Source organism: Temnothorax americanus, unplaced genomic scaffold (assembly GCF_048541705.1).
Source record: "Temnothorax americanus isolate GAGA-0224 unplaced genomic scaffold, ASM4854170v1 Scaffold11, whole genome shotgun sequence".
NCBI classification, from domain to species: domain Eukaryota; kingdom Metazoa; phylum Arthropoda; class Insecta; order Hymenoptera; family Formicidae; genus Temnothorax; species Temnothorax americanus.
This window is the reverse complement of record NW_027509242.1, coordinates 2,850,142-2,869,095: the sequence shown is the minus strand read 5'-3', so window position 1 is coordinate 2,869,095 and position 18,954 is coordinate 2,850,142. Positions and strand designations below refer to the sequence as shown.

Below are 18,954 nucleotides of genomic sequence, written 5' to 3'. Positions count from 1 at the left end.
CCCCGGAACTCGTAATCATATGTTGCAACCGCGATACCGCGAACTGCGGCACCGTTGGGCAGGTTGGGCTGCGTAGTGCGTTGGGCACTGTCGCAGGAGGGACGGGCTGACGGGATCCTCGACGGAGCGAGGCAGAACGAGAGGACGTTGAGACTCGCGGCTTGCACAGCTTAGGAAGACTCACATGGACCTGCACGAAGCGCCTTCTTCGTCCGATCGCCGGTAATCGCCGATCAACGACCCGAGGCTTCGCGGAAACGCGGAAGGTCTCGGGGTGCCTTTGACCCTAATTCCGACGAACTTAATTGTCGATTAACTCGTCGATACTTGTACTGTTTTGTCAATATGGATAGAATCAATTTTAACACAGTAGGTGATAAGATTAGGCAACGAATTGTGTAGTTGGAACTCTTTCCTCGAGCAATTAGTCACTGATTAATCTGGTCAAGGTCGTACAATTACAGGCTGTTTGTTTTTTAGAAGCCGGATCAGTCAATTTTACTGTCTGTAAAAATTTCCTGTTTCTATCCTGAGATACACAACTAGGTCGCGATCTCTTAATTTTCCCTGCTTTTTGTTGCGGAGTCGATCAGCTTGCCTTCCGAGAGGCTTAATTATTGTCAGATTTAGCAGGGACAAATCCTTTATACATATGTAAATATAATGATTTTTTTTCACTTATTATATGTGCACTTAAAATCGATTTCAGTCACCCACCACAGCTGCAGAAAGTATAGCTAACTACTGATGTAATTTTGCAGCAATTTGGTCTCCGTGCGGCGATGACGGCCGCGAGGAAATGTTTCCATGCATCGCACGCTGCGCTTCGGAGGTGCAGCTGCAGGCAGGTGGCTCAGCTATCGAAAGACTTGGCGAATTGACGGTGAAAGCTCGACGCTTGATGCGAGTTTATTAGGCATTCAAGAGGATGTTTGTTGTATCTTATCTGAAGTCTCACCGTCGGTAGGCGACAGCTGATTGATATTCATGTGTCCGGAGAAACAATCTCCAGGAAGGATGAGATGGCGTGGACCTTGAAGGCTCTTTAAAGATGAAATTGTAAGATGACGAACCGCTCGTGACATCCGTGTCGCGTAAGTTTACTACGTTAATTTTAAATATTAGATTTTAATCGATAACTATATCACATCTGTTGTCATGTATGATTCGATTGGAATATTTATGCGTGTGATCGTTTATTTGTTATCGATAGGTTTTGTATGATGATGCGATTGAACTTCAAGACAACCCTGCTTGTATTGGTTGTCGCGGCACTGACCTTTTTACTCGTGTCATGGAACAATTGTGGAAGCCTATTGTTCCAAACGACAAAGTATCAACATAAGGCAAGATAGACTATATGACTTATATCTACATTGTTATGTAATAGCGAGAGAGCGAATATAGATTTGAACATGTTAATTCACATTAACTCCGAGATAGTGCATATTTTTATACGTTATATGTTTCAATACAGGATCGTTTGAATGCAGAATCGGCATACCAAGAGATAGATTGTCATATAAACGGCGATTACTCTGTAGGATGTCGCAAGGAAGGCGACGAAGTATACGTACCGTTTTCATTTATCCATAAATATTTTGAGGTCAGTCGAGCCGATGCTGTCGTTAGATTATATTATGCCATAGGTATATTACAATAACTTTTATGTACAATATTTCAGATTTATGGAAAACTAGCCACTTACGACGGTCTGGAGAGATTCGAATGGCTGCATAGTTATTCAAAGTTTGTAAATCCCAAGGGAAAGTATGACCCCCGAGGCGTATTCATGACCTTCGAAAATTACAACGTCGAAGTCAGGGATAGAGTTAAATGTATCAGCGGCACCGACGGTGTACCGATATCGACGCAATGGGAGAGCCAGGGATATTATTATCCCACGCAAATTGCTCAATTTGGATTATCGCATTACAGTAAGAACCTAACCGAGCCCGAGCCACACAGGAAGATCGTTGAGGATTCCGATAAAGTTAAGCAGAACTGGAACGTTCCTCAAGGATCGGTTATGAACAGAGTGTACGACAAGCAAGCTAATAGTTACGTCCTAAAGTTCGCTACGCCGGAAACGAGCACGTCGGGGATTTCCTTAAACTTGGATCACGTGTTAGACTTTGTATTGAAATGGGATCTTAATATTAAAGACAATGGAAGTATCACGGTTACGTTACAGTCGAGGGAGAAGAAAGAGCTGTATTACCTTCACTATGTTACCAACAATATAGTACTGTATAATTATAACAATCGTGTACACTATGGAATCGGGCAAGCTAATCATCAATGGAGACGTCTTACTAGAGATCTCGTAGTTGACCTACAAAAAGGTCTTTATTTGAATGATAAAAGTAGGAAGAAATTGCCCCGATCCAAATTAAAGGTAAACGCCGTTCAAACGACAAACTTCATATGAGTATCTTGGAGAATCATTTTTTGAAATAATTTTAAAATACAAATCACGCACGTTTCAGGTAGTTAAAATTACCTTATACGGCTCCGGTATGATTGACAATATGACATTATCGACTAGTGAGCATATGGAGCAATTTTATGACGCGGCAAGATGGTTTGTCGCTAATCAGAACATCACCTCTGGTGGCTGGCCGAATCCTGTCAGGAGAAAAGTAGCACCTGGAATGGCTATACTTGAACCTGGATGGTATCGTTATGGCACATATATATACAGGTGACCCTCGAGTAACACGGTATTTGAATTGCACGGTAAAAAACAACTCTACTTTTTAAGTCTTTTTTTTTTTCCTTTCTTTCTTGGAACCAAATGCCCAATTTTATATGGATCTGGAGTCTTGAGTTGCACGGTTTTCAATAGCACGGAACGCGGTCTCCAAAATTGTATGTAAAAGTCTCGAATAACATGATTTTCATCAACATGGAACCAATTGATCGTGTTATTCGAGGGTTACCTGTACATGTAACGGAATGGAATGGAACAAAGTTAACTCGTGGAGCTGATTTTACAAGAGAAAAATATGATTATAGGTATTCCAGTATGGGCCAAGGTCACGCGATATCAGTGCTAGCACGAGCATATTATCATTCCGGCGAGGCAAAATACTTACAGGCCGCTATCAGAGGCTTGCGACCTTTCAGACTGACATCCGCTAAAGGAGGGGTGGCTGCGCTGTTCCTAGGCAAATATGTCTGGTACGAGGAATATCCCACTACCCCCTCTTCTTTTATTCTCAATGGTTTTATTTATTCGCTTATCGGACTCTACGATCTGAAAAGCATAGCGACGGGTAAGGACGCGGAGGAAGCGACTAGACTCTTTAATCAGGGTATGATATCGTTGAAGAACATGTTAACGTTATACGATACTGGTTCAGGTACGACGTACGATCTACGTCATTTTACATTAAAGACAGCACCTAACTTAGCCAGGTGGGATTATCATTCTACTCACATTAATCAACTTCTTCTTCTCAATTCTATAGACAACGATCCTATTTTTATTACCACCGCGGAACGATGGATCGGTTATATGAATGGCAAAAGAGCGGCGCATAATTAACCACATATTTAAATAATATCCATTCCCCTTTGTATTTTTATTATACTTATTTATTTAAATCATTTTCATTGATATATCTTAATCTCTTCTTTCACTTGACTGAAAGAATTTATTTTTTCGTATAATTTTCATTTTATACGAGTGATAATTGTAGTGATAATCGCGTTATTGAATATAATAGGCGAAAAAGTGCGAGCGTATATGAGATCGAAAATTATCTACAATTTGTTAATATTATAGAAGGCTAAGATAATTGTAATAATAGGAGAGATCTATGTTCTTAATATACAGGATGATTTTTAGTTATATGTTGATATATATAATATATACATATTAATGAGATATGATATATTTATTTTTCATTTATTATACTTTTATATAGATAACGAAATTGCCACTGTATATGTCTATGACTATTTTTTCGTTTATTATTATGTGCAGTCTGAAAGGACGTATCATAATAAGTATAGATATCTTAAAGTATAATTTCAAATGAAATAATATACTTATAATATAAATGATATGCTAATACACTATTGATATATAATTAAAAATCATCATGTATACACTTGTAAATAAGAGATTTCTGAAGAACCCCCTTGAACATTTGAACGTTGAACATCCGTTTCAACATTAATAATTCGCATAATGGTGCTGCCAATAATTATGATAATTAACATTTATATAGCGTGATTCTTTTTTAACAGTCACGGCATATTGTATAATTATACATAATATTTAAGAGAAGATTGTAATCATTTATTTTTTAATAGCGGCAAGTGATTTTTCGTAAATTTCTCAACTAGTTTTATAACTATGAATTTTTGCACTCCTTACTAAATATATAAATAATGTTAATTATTCAATAAACATTATTGTTTAACCAGATAATGTGATTTGAATCTTCATAAGTAACATTACAACGTTATATCGATTCTCTTTCTTTCTTTCTCATTGCTACGAGCCTAAGGATCTATCCAGACAAACTTGCGTAGGTGCATGTGGAATAAAAATGAAATAGGCAGGAAAAAAATTATCTTGATACTGCGGCATAAATCGTATTATACTTTTATTTTTATTAAGGATCGAAATTAGATTTGCGACCAGCCGCAGCTTATAAAACGTACAGAACACTTTGCGTGATATCTATGGTGAACACGATTTGGAAGACATATTATCAGCGTAGCGTTACAAAAATATATATTACTCTGTTACACGACCTGCGTAAGGAATAGGCGGTATATTTGTTTGTGGAAGTTTGTTGTCGAATATAAATTGGAATAGAAATTACGCGGTATTAAAACGTTTGAGTATTTGAAACGTGGGATCGGTTCGGTTTTGCGCGCGTGACTAGTGGTAACGGTAGGCGCGGCCGTAATTGTACACCGATTTACTCTCGATCGGGTTACAGGTGTACAGGGCATCGCCTCTGGTCCCCTGCGGGCACGTACAGACCGCGATGTGACGTCGGGGCGTGCACGTGGCACTCGAGCCACATTCGTGGCCGGTGCACGGGTTCCTGCACGTGAAATCGATACACGCCCGATTGTCGGGGCATTCATTGTCGGTGAAGCACTCCCCGCGCTGACAGCTCGTCAAGGCGTTACCGATGTAGCCGGTAGGACACGTGCACACCGGCCTCTCCTTCCCGGTATTGTCGTGGCCCGGCGTGCAAACCGCGTTAACGCCGCAGGGATTCGGCTCGCAGAGATCGCCTGAAAATAGAGATACGATTTTGAGATAATTGTCTCCGTCTTCTTCTTCAATTCGTCAGAAATTAAACTGACGAGCCACAAGAAGAATACGACTCTGGCTAATTAACGATCGTTATACCGATCTCCACTTACGCGGTTCGAACAGTCTGCAGCTGACGAAAGGATTGCCGGTCATGTGTTTCGGACAACTGCAAACGGGAGTGATGCCGCGTAGGTTGCAGTCGGCGTGTACGCCGCATACGCCGTCGCAGGGATTCGCGCATTTCTGATAGAGGCAGGCAGGCTTGTGCGTCGGGCATTCGGAGTGGGCGGTGCACTCCGGTCGACACGCGACGAGCGGGTTTCCTAGCCATGTCTAGAACAGGGAACAAACAGATTGATTCCCACACGTCGCTTCGTTTCGTCACCGTCGTTCGGAACGCTTAGTCAGACTTGTTATCCTTATAAAAAGAAAACCATAAATTTTCCATGGACAAAGTGGAGGCGTCTTACTTTCGGGCAGCTACATTGCGCTCGATGATTGACGACCTCGCACTCCGCGTTCTCGCCGCACTTGCACGGGCTCTCGCATCTGTACGACGACGAGCACGCGAGGTGCGGAGGACACTCGCTGTCGCTCTCGCACTCGTGCCGACATCCGGCCAAGGGTGAGCCTCTGTAACCCGTTAGACACGTGCAGACCGGTATCTCGTTGATCACCTTGCACTGGGTATTCACCCCACACGGATTCGGCTTACAAGCGGCTTCTACATTCATCGAATATTTTTGATAACTTGTAACACATTTTCAATAGTAAAAAGAAAAAAGAGGGAGGTCTATGAATTATTATTATTTATATTTAAACAAGAGAGAAAGAGAGATAGGAATATCTAAAAGACGTAAAAGACGACTAAAAAGCATCAGAAGCAACGTAGGAAATTCAGGGCCAATAAACGAGAAATCGAGAGATGATAAATTCAAAACAGTTTAACAACTCTTAAATATACGCAGAACGTTTCGAACTACACAGTCTTCTTCAAAGCATCAGGAACATTAGGAACATTAGGAAAATCTTTAAACTGTCTTTTAGACATTCCTGTTGTCTAGATTAAACGGTTTTACGTACGGGGGTCAGCGACTTGACAACCCGAGAACGGATCTCCGACGTGGCCTGGTATACACTCGCAGGTACCTATGTGGTTTCTGGTCAAACAGTTCGCATTTACTCCACACAAGCCCACGCAGGGATCGACGCACCTATTGCTCGTGCACACCCTGTTGTACGGGCAATCCTCGTTGACTGAAACGCGACGAGGATGCTAAGTAAGCGTGCACCGATTTTTGTGGAAACTCAAGTACCGCATCGTCAGGTGTATAATTCCGATTCGACTTAATTCGACTTAATTAACAAGAGTTTGCTCTTCTAGGAATTACGTAATGATCGCGGATCGTTTTACTCACTTATGCATTCGACTCGTACGCACCGCGCGAGCGGGTCTCCCATATGTAGATTCAAGCACGAGCACACCGGCCGTCCCTCGCTCATCGTACATCTCGCGTTGACGCCGCACGTGTAGCTGTCGCAACCGCCTGTGGAAGACGAGGGTCGGATATGATTCAGCGAGCACGCTTCGGTTTTTTTTTTTGCGTAATAACGAAGCACACAAGAGAGAACTTACCAGACGCGAGTACTCGCGACTGAACGTACTCGACGTAGTGGCTGCCGTTCGCCACCGAGCTGAACAGAAGCAGGAGCAAGGCTGCGGCTTGCGAGTACAACATTTTGCCACTGTGCCGATACAAGATCTATCGAAAAACCGATGAAATTTATTAATCTATGTAATTTATCTATATATCTATCGAAAAAATGATGAAATTCTGGCGATACAGGCCGGCGATGGGCTTCTTCTCCACTTAAAACGTCTTCCAAACACCTTCAATACTTTCCGAATAGACGTCTAAAAGTTAACGTGCATTTTGCACGGCACTTTGTCTTTAATTTTTATTCGCACTTGACATCTCTTGAAATATATATTCGCTTTCTTGCAATTGGAGATGAGTAAAAGATTATTTTAGTTACTTGAATTAGAGAAAGAGGCGATTCGCGTTATCAGTCATATCACGACTGGGAAAACATCTTCGCTCAGAATCTTCAAGTATAAACATCCACATTCGCGTACAATACAAATAGGAAATAATGAGCAACAGATAATGAGCAACGATGATGCAGGTAACGCGAGCAATGAATAATGCATGAATCAGCTTTATCTGAATAACTAGATTAAAAATTTACCCGAACAATGCCCACCTCTGCTTGCAACTTCGTGCTCGATCGGCGCGAGGAAGACTAAACGGCGTACTACCCGCGATCGCGACGATCTCGCGTAGATGACGCGAGGACGATCCCACAGCCCCACCATCCGCGACCTTCGGTCCCCTCTTCGAACTTCACCCACGCACGGCCCTGATTATATTCCTCAAGGTATTCGATAAATTTCGCCTACGTCTTTATGACGCGTTTAATTCCGTTTTTTTTCACTCCTTTTTTTTAAATGTAATTGACGAGCGTTACGTGCGCGCGACGGGTTTCCCATAGCTGAACGCGATCGGAGCACGCACGCAATTATCCGTCCATTCCGACTCTAGGATCACACGACGGACCGTAATGATATTCCATATTCGCGTGCGGTACAATGCGGTCGGTCAAAACAACCAGGTATGAGTAATCCACGCTGCAGCTTCGTATGCGGAGTTCCGCGACGACGGAACCCTTTCGCGCCAAAAATGGATCTTCGCGGACGTACGCTCGATCCCGCTAACGGGGCACAGTCGGAGTAAATCCGGTATCTCGGCTTTGCTCATTCAGCTTGCAGATCGCCGTTTCCGTAGCGTGCTAACTTTCTCTCGTCACGCTTCTTAGAATATGCTAATCTACAACAAAAGTACAAGATAAAAAAAAGTAGAAATGTACGTCGCGTATGCAAATATGGTAATGCGCCAGTATCATCACGCCGCCCGAGTGATCGCACGGTCCCGTTTTTATAATGTCGTTTCTGCGAACGGAAACGGACTCGGCTCGATGTCGCAATCTCGAAACGAGAAACATAATTATTCGCATATTTGCAAACTCTTTTATCTGTTTTCCTGGTAATTATCAATGTAAAAAAGGCGATTTGGTAAATGCCAATTTATTCTGGAAGCTGGCCTATAAGACGCTTTTGCGAAATATTAATCGAAAAACTCGATTCCATTTATAAAGCAGAAGACAGTTTTGTAAAGAAGTGTTCTGCAGTGGTCAAGAAAATCGAAAAGAATTAATAAATTAGCGTTATAAACTTTCCAAGTATACAAGCAATAATTATACAAAACTCGTGTTATATATTTAGGAAACTTCGTACAAAGACATATACGTTTATAACTTTAAATAAATGCAAAACATATATTTGCCATATGGAACACATATCTATTTACAGGGTTGTCCATCAGAAGTAGAACGCTTAAATAAAATTCCTTTCGAGTTATAAAGAAACATACGCCGATTTAGTTTTTAGCCATTTCTTTAATCGTAAAGCCTTTAATTAAATATTAGACCATTAAAATAATTTTACACTTTAAAATCTTAGCTGAAATATATGATAGGGAAAATATATATATATATATATCCTTAAAAATTTTAAAAATATAATTTTGAAAAAAAAAAAATTTTTTTCTGCATTATATATATATATATATATATATATATATATATATATATATTTGTTTTTTTTCGAATATACTTATACTTTGTCCTCAATACCTTTTTCGCGTCAAATGCAATGGATTTATTCAAGCATTCCGTTTCAAAGTGAACCACTCTGCATGCTACATACACATGTCGATATTACTATTTATGTACATGGCGGATCTTTATAAATTTAAAATTGCTCGTGTTTGGTGCATTTTTGTCCGATAGATCGATGGCGTACGCAATGGCTTTGTCCTACCTTTAGTGATACAGATATGATATTTAATGTCATGTAGTTGAATCCAATCTCTATCTCTTTGAAAATCATAAAACCTTTAAACAAGATATTTGCATTTATAGCGAGATATTTGAGCCAGAGTATAATCTTGTTCGTGCGTGATTATGTTCACTTCATCTTCAATTTTATTTGCACTTGGAATCTCTTAAGAACTCTTCGTAAGCAGTCGCAATTTCATCGTCGTAATTATCATCTTCTTCTTCGGACGTTCTGTAACATTATGTAATAATATTAGTGTATATATTTTATTTTTTTTAAATATTACCTATCTTATACTGAAAGTACAAATATGAAATTATAACGTACCCTTCGTCTAAATCTGCTTTTGCATGTGCATCAAGAAAGTCACTTTCCTCCGCGGTCAGAATCTGGCCGTCAGGACCGTACATGACCGGTTGGTTCAGTTGTAATTTCTGTGATACTGGATGCTGTATCTTCAACGGTGCAGAATTATAATTAGACGTGCGCAGCTGGTCAGACTGTCGCTGCACGTCGTTAAATAATGCATTGCTCGACCCAGATGAATCGCAACTAGTACTTCTTCCCCAATCCTTTCGTAATTCGTGAACGCTGTTCACCATATTTCCTACGTGCGTATCAACCTGCCCGTTATTCACAAGCTCCGTTAGCGCCCGCATCATATTTTCCATGTCTTTACTTCTGCTCTTATCCTTCTCCAACACGTGGCCCGCCAACTATGCGTTATATCAAGTAAGGCAATTAGAATACGGAAAAAATTACTGTTAGAATACAAAGAGAATTACTATTTCTGTTATCTACGACTTACTTTAAGTGCTTGGCATATATATTTGACAGAGCTCGACGCTGGTCTTTGCAGTACCCTAGTAATAAACGATACTAATAGTTCCCCTAAAGTGAAAGCATAAGATTCATCCATCTGAGCGACCAACTCTGCTAAAAACAATATCAATCCGTTACACTTCCGTTGGTCCCGTTTCTCTTCGGGCTGTTTAAGCCATTCGGATTCGAGTAATCCAGTCTCCCATTTACATCTGACAATAACAATATCGCAGATGTATATAAATCGTACAATTTCGATCATGTCATATGCATTTGGACTTACTGGAAGCACAACAAGTCCCTGAATAGCTCTTTGGAAAACGTGTACAGCTCTTTGGAATCTTCTAAGCTGGCATCGAAATATTTACACAATCGAGCTCCATTATATCGAAAATTACTTTCTGCAATAGACTTAAATAATATAAAGTTAGTAACGCGTACTGCAGAGAATAAAATAATGAACCGCTTGCAAATAAACCGAGTCGCGTACAAAATTACAATGACATACGAGTATGTGTTCGCAGATGAAAGAGAAACTTTTATACCCATTCGATTATGGTTGTCACAACCATCTGCAGACAGCGCATGTTCCCACTCAATCTAAGCTTATCCATGAATGGTGGAACTAGATTTGTGAACTCGGCAGGATTCATAATTAAAATGTTGACAATGTTGTTGAGATGTTCATAGGTTTCAAAGTTGTAAGCTTCTTCCTTTTCATTCTGCTGCTTCTCCTCCTAATTCGAATATTATCGATATACAATATATATAAATGTTGCGTACAATGTAATTTCCTATGAATAAAGAGAGATCGGGCTTTTACCTTGCCACTACTTACATCATCCTGATCGTATCTATAATTATTGTAATTTCCTATGTCCAAGTCTTGTATACTGCATTGTTGCTCCAGAGCATCTTCAAGACTACTGTCATCCCGAAACAACGGAGGTACAGACTCTTTTGGTGGTTCTTCACGAGCTCTTGTGATTCTGTCTTGTACGGATCTTGAAGTCTTTGGATATTGGTGAGTAGGTTGCTATCAGCAGATTATTCACGGTCAAAGTAACCGATATAGTGAAGATCCAATCAGAATAATATAGATTACTCACGGAAGACAGATATACGTTGGGCTCTGCTGGGGGAGACCGCGACGAATGGGACTGAAGGAGCATAGATCTTGGAACAAATTCTGCAGCCTGTGGCGATAGCGCGAATTTCTTTTCTTCCTGACTATGTTGCGACGTCACTGGAGACGTCGAAGAGTCAAATCCTGTGTACAAATAGTTTTATTTTAAACCTGACGGCCGACAAGCTTGCAAATGTGTTGCGACTAAAACAATGCTAACTTGTACTGGATTGACTAGCGGTTGATGCACCGTGTGGTCGCCTGAGTCCTCCACTGTTTTCCTGCATCCAAACGCGATGGCCACGCCCCATACTGTGTTTCAAGATCTTCTCATCCCTGCCAGTCTCCCTATCCCCACCGAAAGAATCCATTCTCTACGCAAACTGTTGATCGAGAAGATTAGGGGCCAGTTTCACAAGTGTCGGTTAACTTTTAATCTTAGATTAACTCACTCTTCGTCTTTTTCTAAGGGGGATGTTAGAAGGAGACGAAGAGTGAGTTAATCTAAGATTAAAAGTTAACCGACACTTGTGAAACTGGGCCTAGATCCATCAGAACCAGTTTTGATGTTCAACAACATTCTTAAACATATTGTACTTTTTTTATATTTTATGGTTTATAATTTAGATGAGAATTTTATATTGCTTTTCACGAAAAGTCAGAGAGAATAAAAAGTACAATAAATTGGATCGTTAGGCTGTATTAGTACGCTTCAAAAGTTATTACACACGAGTCAGATAAAAGTGTTCGTATGTAAATATACTACATCGTAGTTACATTGTCCAGCAGAAATTGTGCTATAATTTTTACAAATTCGCATATAATGGTCTTTAATCCTTTGCACTCCTATGTCGAGCTAGACTCGACGTAACGCTGCACTAATCTAATCAGCAAACTATATTTTTGAGATAAATTTCTGATTCTCTCATAGGTCTAGGTGTTGCTTACACTGTTTGCACTTGGAACTTTCACTTTCTCTCTCTCTCTCTCTCTCCAATGTTCAAATATACATTTCAAGTGCAAGAAATTTTATGGATTTCAAGCAACACGAACAAACCTAGTGCCAAGACGAGACTTGGATTTTTGCTCATTTGTGAAAAAACGATTTGGACCGAAAATAGATAAGGTACGCAAGTACCCGGAGTACCGGGTGAGCAAAGAGAATTTTAATTCAGGGTAACCACGTTCTGTCGATTCCACGATGCCCGCGGGGATGCTTCACGCCGTGTCAACGACATTTATCGGGTCTTCCACTTATTGAAACAAGTAACAAAGATAACGGATAGGTCGAGTCAACGTCGTTGCGCCTCATTACGAGAGATAATACATCGAAATCGCAACACGGTTGCCTTAAATCGTTCATCGACATTACACATCCGATAAGGAATACCTTTGGAATATGAGTTCACAGATCGCTCGTCGAATCGCGAGAGGATAAACGCAGCCTGATTACGGTCCGTTAACTTCCAGTCGGCGAGAAAGCGCAAGAGATTTGCGAGAGCCGGTTACATACAGGCATCGCACGCGTGAACCCCATCGGCTACGCGTGTCGCGCAGCCTCGCCTCGCCGTCATTTCTTATCGTTCGCGTCCGACGTCGAACAGCGCCGAGCGGCGCGAAATAAACGCTTCTTCTGCTTCTTCCTTGGCACCCGCCCCTTCAACTGGACTAACTGGAGTACTGGAAACACCGGAGTCGAGAGATGGTGTCGGATATGGCAAGCATCACAAACTTTAGCGGTGTCCAATGTCGGATGACGCAACGCTAACCAAGTCTGAATACTCTGAATTGCGAGAAATAAAGTCGGAAATCGATTGTGGAAAATTTGACTCTTCACGTGCGTTCTGTAATGTATACTGAGTACTGATAGTACAGAGAATCTATAGTTCACGTGACATATATGATATAGGGTTTCATCGTATTGTCAGCACCAGCACATTTTAGAACGCATTTAGGTTGTGTATATACCTATATATCTCCTATTATCCATTAGCGAGCTATAATTAGAGACCACCAACTGTAAATAAATATTTGTCAGATTGAAATCATGAAACATATTTTTGGAATTTTTAGATAGTGCAATCTCTTTACCGATCAGGTTCTTCTGATACTTTATCGACAATCTTATTTCTATTAATGTAAATGAAATAGGAAAAATAAAATTAAAGTTTTTAAAAGAGCTATAAAGTATTATTTATATATATATTTTACCTTTATATATATTACCCTTTGTAGCAAGTCAGGTGTAGCAAGTCCAAGGATGCGAAGTAGCATCATTTTCTTTGACCAATCAGAAACTGGTCCGAGATCTAGTAGGGCTGCGGTCCATTTGACGCTACAAATGCTTCGAAGCATTCCTCTTCTCTTTTATTTCAATGAAGAAAGAAGAAGAAGAAGAAGAAGAAGAACGCTCCAAAGTATTTGTAGCGTCAAGTGGACCGCAACCTCAGAGTCCGAGTGAAAAGGAACATGGATCCTCTCATGGTAGAAGACCAATATGTTACATTTGAATGTGGCGCGATGTTCCGGACCAAAATTTGATTGGCTGGTGTATTCTTCGGCTGCCATTTGCGATTCGCGCAATGCTACACTTGTCTTCTTACATCCCATGATTCATCAGATTCATGTTTCCGTCCGCAGTCCGCAGCCGCGCTCCGCAGTTCCGCACTCCGCAAGTGTATGTGCGAATCATCTGGAAGCGTCCGAGAGGTGTTTGTTGCTGACGCGGACGGTTCTTTCTTCGAAAAGCGGCTGGAAATATTAGCCTAAATTGCAAGTCACCCACGTGTTCGGTTAACATGGATCTGGAGGAGCGTCGGAAAAGTTCTGAGAAAAGGTTAACGATAGAGTTAATGTCCTCGCCTTATTAGGTATAACCTAGTCTGCAAATCCGCACACGCCGTTCTGTGGTATTTATCTCGCTCTGTTTCTCGTTTAGCTTCGACACCGACGACGATTCCGAGTACGCTATGATACGGCAGATAAAGATGGAGCCGGAAACGATGTTCTCAGCTTCCGAGGATGATATTATGGCTCAGCTGCAACAGGACAGTTCCGATCTGGAGGTCGAGCCTAACTTCACGTTGGAGGGCTCCCTGAACGGCGATTACTCCAATGACGGCGTGTTGATGCAGCACATGGACATTAGGGAGCCTTTGTCCACGTTAAGGAGCCTTTTGGAAGACAGGCTCACCATAGATTTAAAGAATTACTCGTTTTGGTTGCAAAACGCGCAGATGGTAAGCGACGAGATATTTGTAGGGAAGGTCTAGGACATCCTATGGTCTAATAGAATTCAGTTGAAGGTATTGGTGCGCACTGGTGCACATTAAAGCCGTACACGCATTAACATAATGATGCGTGTAATATAAATTTACTGAATCATGAAAGCCTCAAATGTTTATTGTGCTATTTCATAAAACGTGTATTCGGCATTTTATCAAAAATATTTGCATTTTACTTCTGGATTAGATTGGTGTACAACGTTAATATGTACCAATGCGCGCCGGTGCGTCCAACCGAATTTGCCATGACTTTATTTAAGCCTGAAACTCGTGTGTTTGTCGCAACAGCTGGAAAGCCATAAGAATTTGGTCGATCAATGCGTCCAAGGAGAAGGGCTGGTTCAGATTAATGTACAAATAAAGCCGATGCAAAAACGTATCAATATAGTGGACGTTCTTAAACCAGCAGATGATTACATTGAAGTTGTGGAAAATAATTGTATGTATTAATGCCTGTACGTTTGTTCTCGGTTTAACTGTGATAGATAATATTTTTTTTTGTGATGCAGCACCGGTGTCTAACGCTCAGGAAAACAAACGGAATGTCATAAAGTGGATGATAGATGCGCAGTATAAAAAGGAGCAGGTAATTAAAATGCTAATGTATTTTGTAATTGAAATTTTTATATATGAAACATACATCTTATTTGATTAGTGTTTTATTTTGTAAATCAGGACGTTGTAGAAGAAATATGATTTTGTTTGCTTTATTCGTACAAAATATTTTTATTTTTTATGGACAATAACTTCAGCGATTTGAAAAATGTACTATTGCTTCAGAAACAAGTAGATGTGTGTTTATACAAACTTTTTTCAATTACCGTCAGTCCTGAATTTATCTCGGAAATTATGACCGTATAAAATGGAACGTCCTATCAATGATTTTCTAAAAAATGCATATATATTTCTTCGGGAAAAAAAAAGGAACGATTGAAAATACCAAATGATCCAAGAGACTGGTCAGAAGCACATGTGAAACACTGGCTGCAATGGGCTGTTAGACAATTTAACTTAGTATCGTTACGTTTGGTTGATTGGAATATAACTGGAGCGCAATTATGTAACCTTACACTGGAGGAGTTTCATGCAAAAGTGCCTCTTGATCCAGGAGACGTGTTTTGGACACATTTCGAACTTCTCAGGAAATGCAAATTCGTTGGTACGTTTGTAAGAAATATAGTATTTACACAGTCCAGTAAAGATATCTGATAAATTCAAATCACTGTTGGATTTTATTTTATTTATTCGACGATTATACTGTTTGCTTGCAGCTGTTGTACAAAAAGATGCATCGGATTCACCCAACGAAGGTGTTATAGAGAAGTCCATTAAAGCACGAAGTCAGAAAGTAACGAAACCGAAATCTACGGTAAATCAGCAGGCGCGTTTAGTTAATGTGCCATTGGAGAATGTCGATCCGGCTTCGATCACTATTGCCAGTTCTAGTCGAACCGTTAATAGCGGCCAGATACAGCTGTGGCAATTTTTGTTAGAATTATTAACGGACAAGGAATATAGAAGCGCGATTCAGTGGGTAGGGACTGAAGGAGAATTCAAGCTTAATCAGCCGGAGGCGGTGGCGCAATTGTGGGGAGCCCGCAAAAATAAGCCGTCGATGAATTATGAGAAACTAAGCAGAGCTCTTCGGTATTATTACGACGGCGACATGATTTCTAAAGTTCATGGCAAACGATTTGTCTACAAATTCGTTTGTGACTTGAAACAGTTGTTGGGTTACTCAGCGGCAGAGCTGAGTAAACTTGTTGAGGAAGGAAGACGATATTTCTGATAAAACCATATTTTTGATTACTACTAATAATAAAATAGATTTCGTTGTGAGCTTCTGTCGCGTTGTCGTTATTTTATATTGTATAATTATTTCTATTTTAAATATCATATACGGAAAGAGAGTTCTACAGCATATTACATTATTACATATGCATATACATAGTACGTTACGGTAAAATCTCTTATCAGGATACAATCAGATCTTTTGAGATAATCTTTTATTGATTGGATATCATGTGCGTTATTTTTTCATTAGCTGAATTTCTTTGCATTCTTTTTCCAAATGAATAAGGGACTTTGCAAGTAACGTCACATCGTAAACAAATTACCAAATATAATTTACCGACGGTTACATAAAAATAGATTTTGGGTTTAAATTAGAAGTATTCATTAGATTTTGTAGTGTATATAAGTGTGCGTGAATTATAATCTAATATTAAAACAACTCGAAGATTATGTTGATGATTATTTAATATCTGTTTTATGTATCATGGATTTACACGCAGATTTTTATGAGCCACTTATGTATCATTATGGACTTACGTACGGATAATATTGTATATATCTCCGTTTTTGTATAAAAATATACAAATATTCGATAGGTTCAATTTCGATTATGACCAAGAACTTATAGAAATGTATTATATAGTTTTCATGCTAGATATCGCGTCGATTTAAGGAGCTTGTATATACGAGAAAAACAGTTATATAATATAGTTGTTAAATATATTTCATCAATATTGATATATTTTTTTATCATAGAGATAAATGTGTGTTAACACTCTAAGTGTTAAAATTTCAAGGCCATCGAAAAAGTATCAATACCTATTTTATAAAACGCACTTTGATAAATGATGTGAAGACGATGTTGTAAATTAAAGTTGTCGAATAAACGATTTGCCTTGCAAAGAATTGCAATATGTAGTTGGTATACATCTTGTTTGCATAATTCTGTCTTTATCATAGCCATTCTTCCTCATTTAATTATGACGTTATGAAAGTTGGAGGTGGAACTGAATCTAAATTTTCGTTAACGGTTAATGATTTTTAGATCAACGTCGAAACTGCATCTCTTTAAATATCTTTTATCTAGTATTAATGAACACGATAGAAATCTGTATAGTGTTTAATAGCGAGAGACACCCCGCGATTTATATAATAATAATTTTATCCTCTTTTTGATATTCTTTGTAGCTCCACAAGATAAATGAATCTAAAGAAATTCGGGCCGATGGAGAAAGAGAAACCGATGCAATTAAGTTTCCTTTAAACCACACGCTAATGAAGAGTCAAGTAAAACGTTCGTTCCCTCAATCACACAACAATCTGGAGACATAAAGGAAAAAAAAAGAAAAAAAAATACGCAGGATATGTGAATGCGGCGCGGCATGTTGTCGAAACGCGATGACGTTTGTATCTCTGTTGCTAGGACTGACTTTTGATCGGCAAAAGGCAGCACTCATCGCCAATACCAGAGAATCTAGCCTGTGAGATATCGGACGCGACGTCACAAGTTAGGGTCTCAGGGAACCGGCGACGCGGCAGGCTTTACAATCAGCCCGCCCGCCATTGCCCTTTTTTCTCTCTCTTTCTTTCTCTCTCTCACGCTCACCGTCACTCATTCTCTCCATCTCACCCTCGCGCTCCGCGATCATTCCGCCCTTTCTTTTTTGCAAGAGAACCTTATGCAAATTCACTGCCCTGGACAGTGCGTCGCGAATTATTATTATCCCAAAATCTCCCGAAAGAATCGTGGCGACAAAGTGAAGGTCCGGGAAACTGTTTTCGTCGTGTTTCAACGAGTCGCGCTTTCGCCGAGATTTCTAGTCTGGCTCGAGCGGAATCTAGCTGGATCTACCAAGATTCGCGCTTGGAAGGAACAGAAATACATTTCTTGCACTCGTTATGCAGTTACAACGCGCTTCAAAGAGAGAGTACACAAACGGAAAGGGCTTCTCTCTCGTACGTCGAAGAAATCGTTCGCGCTTTGTCTCATTCGCCTGAGAACGATTACGAATTATACGTTATCCTCCCCCTCGCATGCATTCACACACGCATATACAACACGTGCACATATACACGCACATACACACGCATTTACATCAAGAGAAAATATACCACGGGTACGCATTCATAGTAAGGCGCAAGGCTCCGTCGATTTATACATTCGCGTAAAAAAGGAAAAAATAAAACAAGAGGCCGCGTTCTCTCTCTCCTCCGCGGAGAGATTTCTTCCGCACGCGCGGCGCGGGTCTCGCGAGAGAGTCTCCTCGGGAGCGGTTCCGTGCAATGCCAGCAACAACGTCGCAGCGCCGACGACCGGGAAAGTTAGCAAGTTGTACAGTGGACTTCGTATCTCGCGAATTTCCATTCCCTACTATACAACCTACTACCTCACCCAGACGTCGTCGCGGGGGCTTCTCCTCCCTCGTCCGCCGCTCCATCCGCCGTTCTTCTCTCCTTTCGCCCTTAATTCTGCCGACCGACTTTTCGACAGGTCGCTTCGCCTCATCTCCCTCTGCACGCTTACTTAATTCTCTCGCGCGCTCGATTCGGTGCGTCCGAAATTCGCGACTTACATCCATTGACAATATCCCTATGCAATTAAACAACGTCGATACATTATTGTATAATGTATACACATTGTTGGACGCGTCAATCGTAATTATGGACTCGCAATCCTTTTCTC

At 40.4% G+C, this 18,954-nt stretch overlaps 4 protein-coding genes across 9 annotated transcripts; 2 read left to right on the top strand and 2 right to left on the bottom strand.

Moving 5' to 3' along the window:
* Positions 1 to 19: 19 nt before the first annotated feature.
* On the top strand, positions 20 to 4,448 carry Hsepi (D-glucuronyl C5-epimerase). 2 transcript variants are annotated; one of them, XM_077423914.1, is made up of 7 exons: positions 20 to 222; positions 762 to 1,094; positions 1,214 to 1,346; positions 1,478 to 1,606; positions 1,685 to 2,398; positions 2,490 to 2,704; positions 3,019 to 4,448. In XM_077423914.1, the coding sequence occupies exons 3-7, from the start codon at positions 1,221 to 1,223 to the stop codon at positions 3,548 to 3,550; spliced, it is 1,716 nt and encodes a 571-aa protein (XP_077280040.1). In that variant the 5' UTR covers positions 20 to 222; positions 762 to 1,094; positions 1,214 to 1,220; the 3' UTR covers positions 3,551 to 4,448. The 2 variants fall into 2 exon arrangements, with proteins under 2 accessions (XP_077280040.1, XP_077280041.1); XM_077423915.1 differs by having other exon boundaries at positions 24 to 222; positions 2,490 to 2,677.
* A 154-nt stretch (positions 4,449 to 4,602) lies between these two features.
* LOC143907297 (uncharacterized) lies at positions 4,603 to 8,403 on the bottom strand. Of its 2 annotated transcripts, none has more exons than XM_077423983.1 (7): positions 7,538 to 8,403; positions 6,924 to 7,050; positions 6,706 to 6,834; positions 6,371 to 6,544; positions 5,758 to 6,011; positions 5,398 to 5,620; positions 4,603 to 5,265 (listed from the first exon to the last, which is right to left on the bottom strand). In XM_077423983.1, exons 2-7 carry the CDS (start codon positions 7,024 to 7,026, stop codon positions 4,901 to 4,903), a joined length of 1,248 nt encoding a protein of 415 aa, XP_077280109.1. In that variant the 5' UTR covers positions 7,027 to 7,050; positions 7,538 to 8,403; the 3' UTR covers positions 4,603 to 4,900. The 2 variants fall into 2 exon arrangements, with proteins under 2 accessions (XP_077280109.1, XP_077280115.1); XM_077423989.1 differs by having other exon boundaries at positions 7,553 to 8,403.
* A 199-nt stretch (positions 8,404 to 8,602) lies between these two features.
* On the bottom strand, positions 8,603 to 13,134 carry LOC143907273 (uncharacterized). Of its 3 annotated transcripts, none has more exons than XM_077423958.1 (9): positions 12,584 to 13,134; positions 11,414 to 11,576; positions 11,177 to 11,337; positions 10,906 to 11,079; positions 10,613 to 10,804; positions 10,351 to 10,478; positions 10,054 to 10,279; positions 9,573 to 9,961; positions 8,603 to 9,476 (listed from the first exon to the last, which is right to left on the bottom strand). In XM_077423958.1, exons 2-9 carry the CDS (start codon positions 11,562 to 11,564, stop codon positions 9,392 to 9,394), a joined length of 1,506 nt encoding a protein of 501 aa, XP_077280084.1. In that variant the 5' UTR covers positions 11,565 to 11,576; positions 12,584 to 13,134; the 3' UTR covers positions 8,603 to 9,391. The 3 variants fall into 3 exon arrangements, with proteins under 3 accessions (XP_077280084.1, XP_077280066.1, XP_077280074.1); XM_077423940.1 differs by having other exon boundaries at positions 10,906 to 11,103; positions 12,584 to 13,127; XM_077423948.1 differs by lacking the exon at positions 12,584 to 13,134 and having other exon boundaries at positions 10,906 to 11,103; positions 11,414 to 11,595.
* Positions 13,135 to 13,810: 676 nt separating this feature from the next.
* On the top strand, positions 13,811 to 17,177 carry Ets97d (DNA-binding protein Ets97D). 2 transcript variants are annotated; one of them, XM_077423965.1, is made up of 6 exons: positions 13,811 to 14,029; positions 14,132 to 14,432; positions 14,766 to 14,916; positions 14,987 to 15,063; positions 15,402 to 15,636; positions 15,749 to 17,177. In XM_077423965.1, the coding sequence occupies exons 1-6, from the start codon at positions 13,992 to 13,994 to the stop codon at positions 16,264 to 16,266; spliced, it is 1,320 nt and encodes a 439-aa protein (XP_077280091.1). In that variant the 5' UTR covers positions 13,811 to 13,991; the 3' UTR covers positions 16,267 to 17,177. The 2 variants fall into 2 exon arrangements, with proteins under 2 accessions (XP_077280091.1, XP_077280101.1); XM_077423975.1 differs by having other exon boundaries at positions 13,811 to 14,063.
* The last annotated feature ends 1,777 nt before the right edge of the window (positions 17,178 to 18,954 follow it).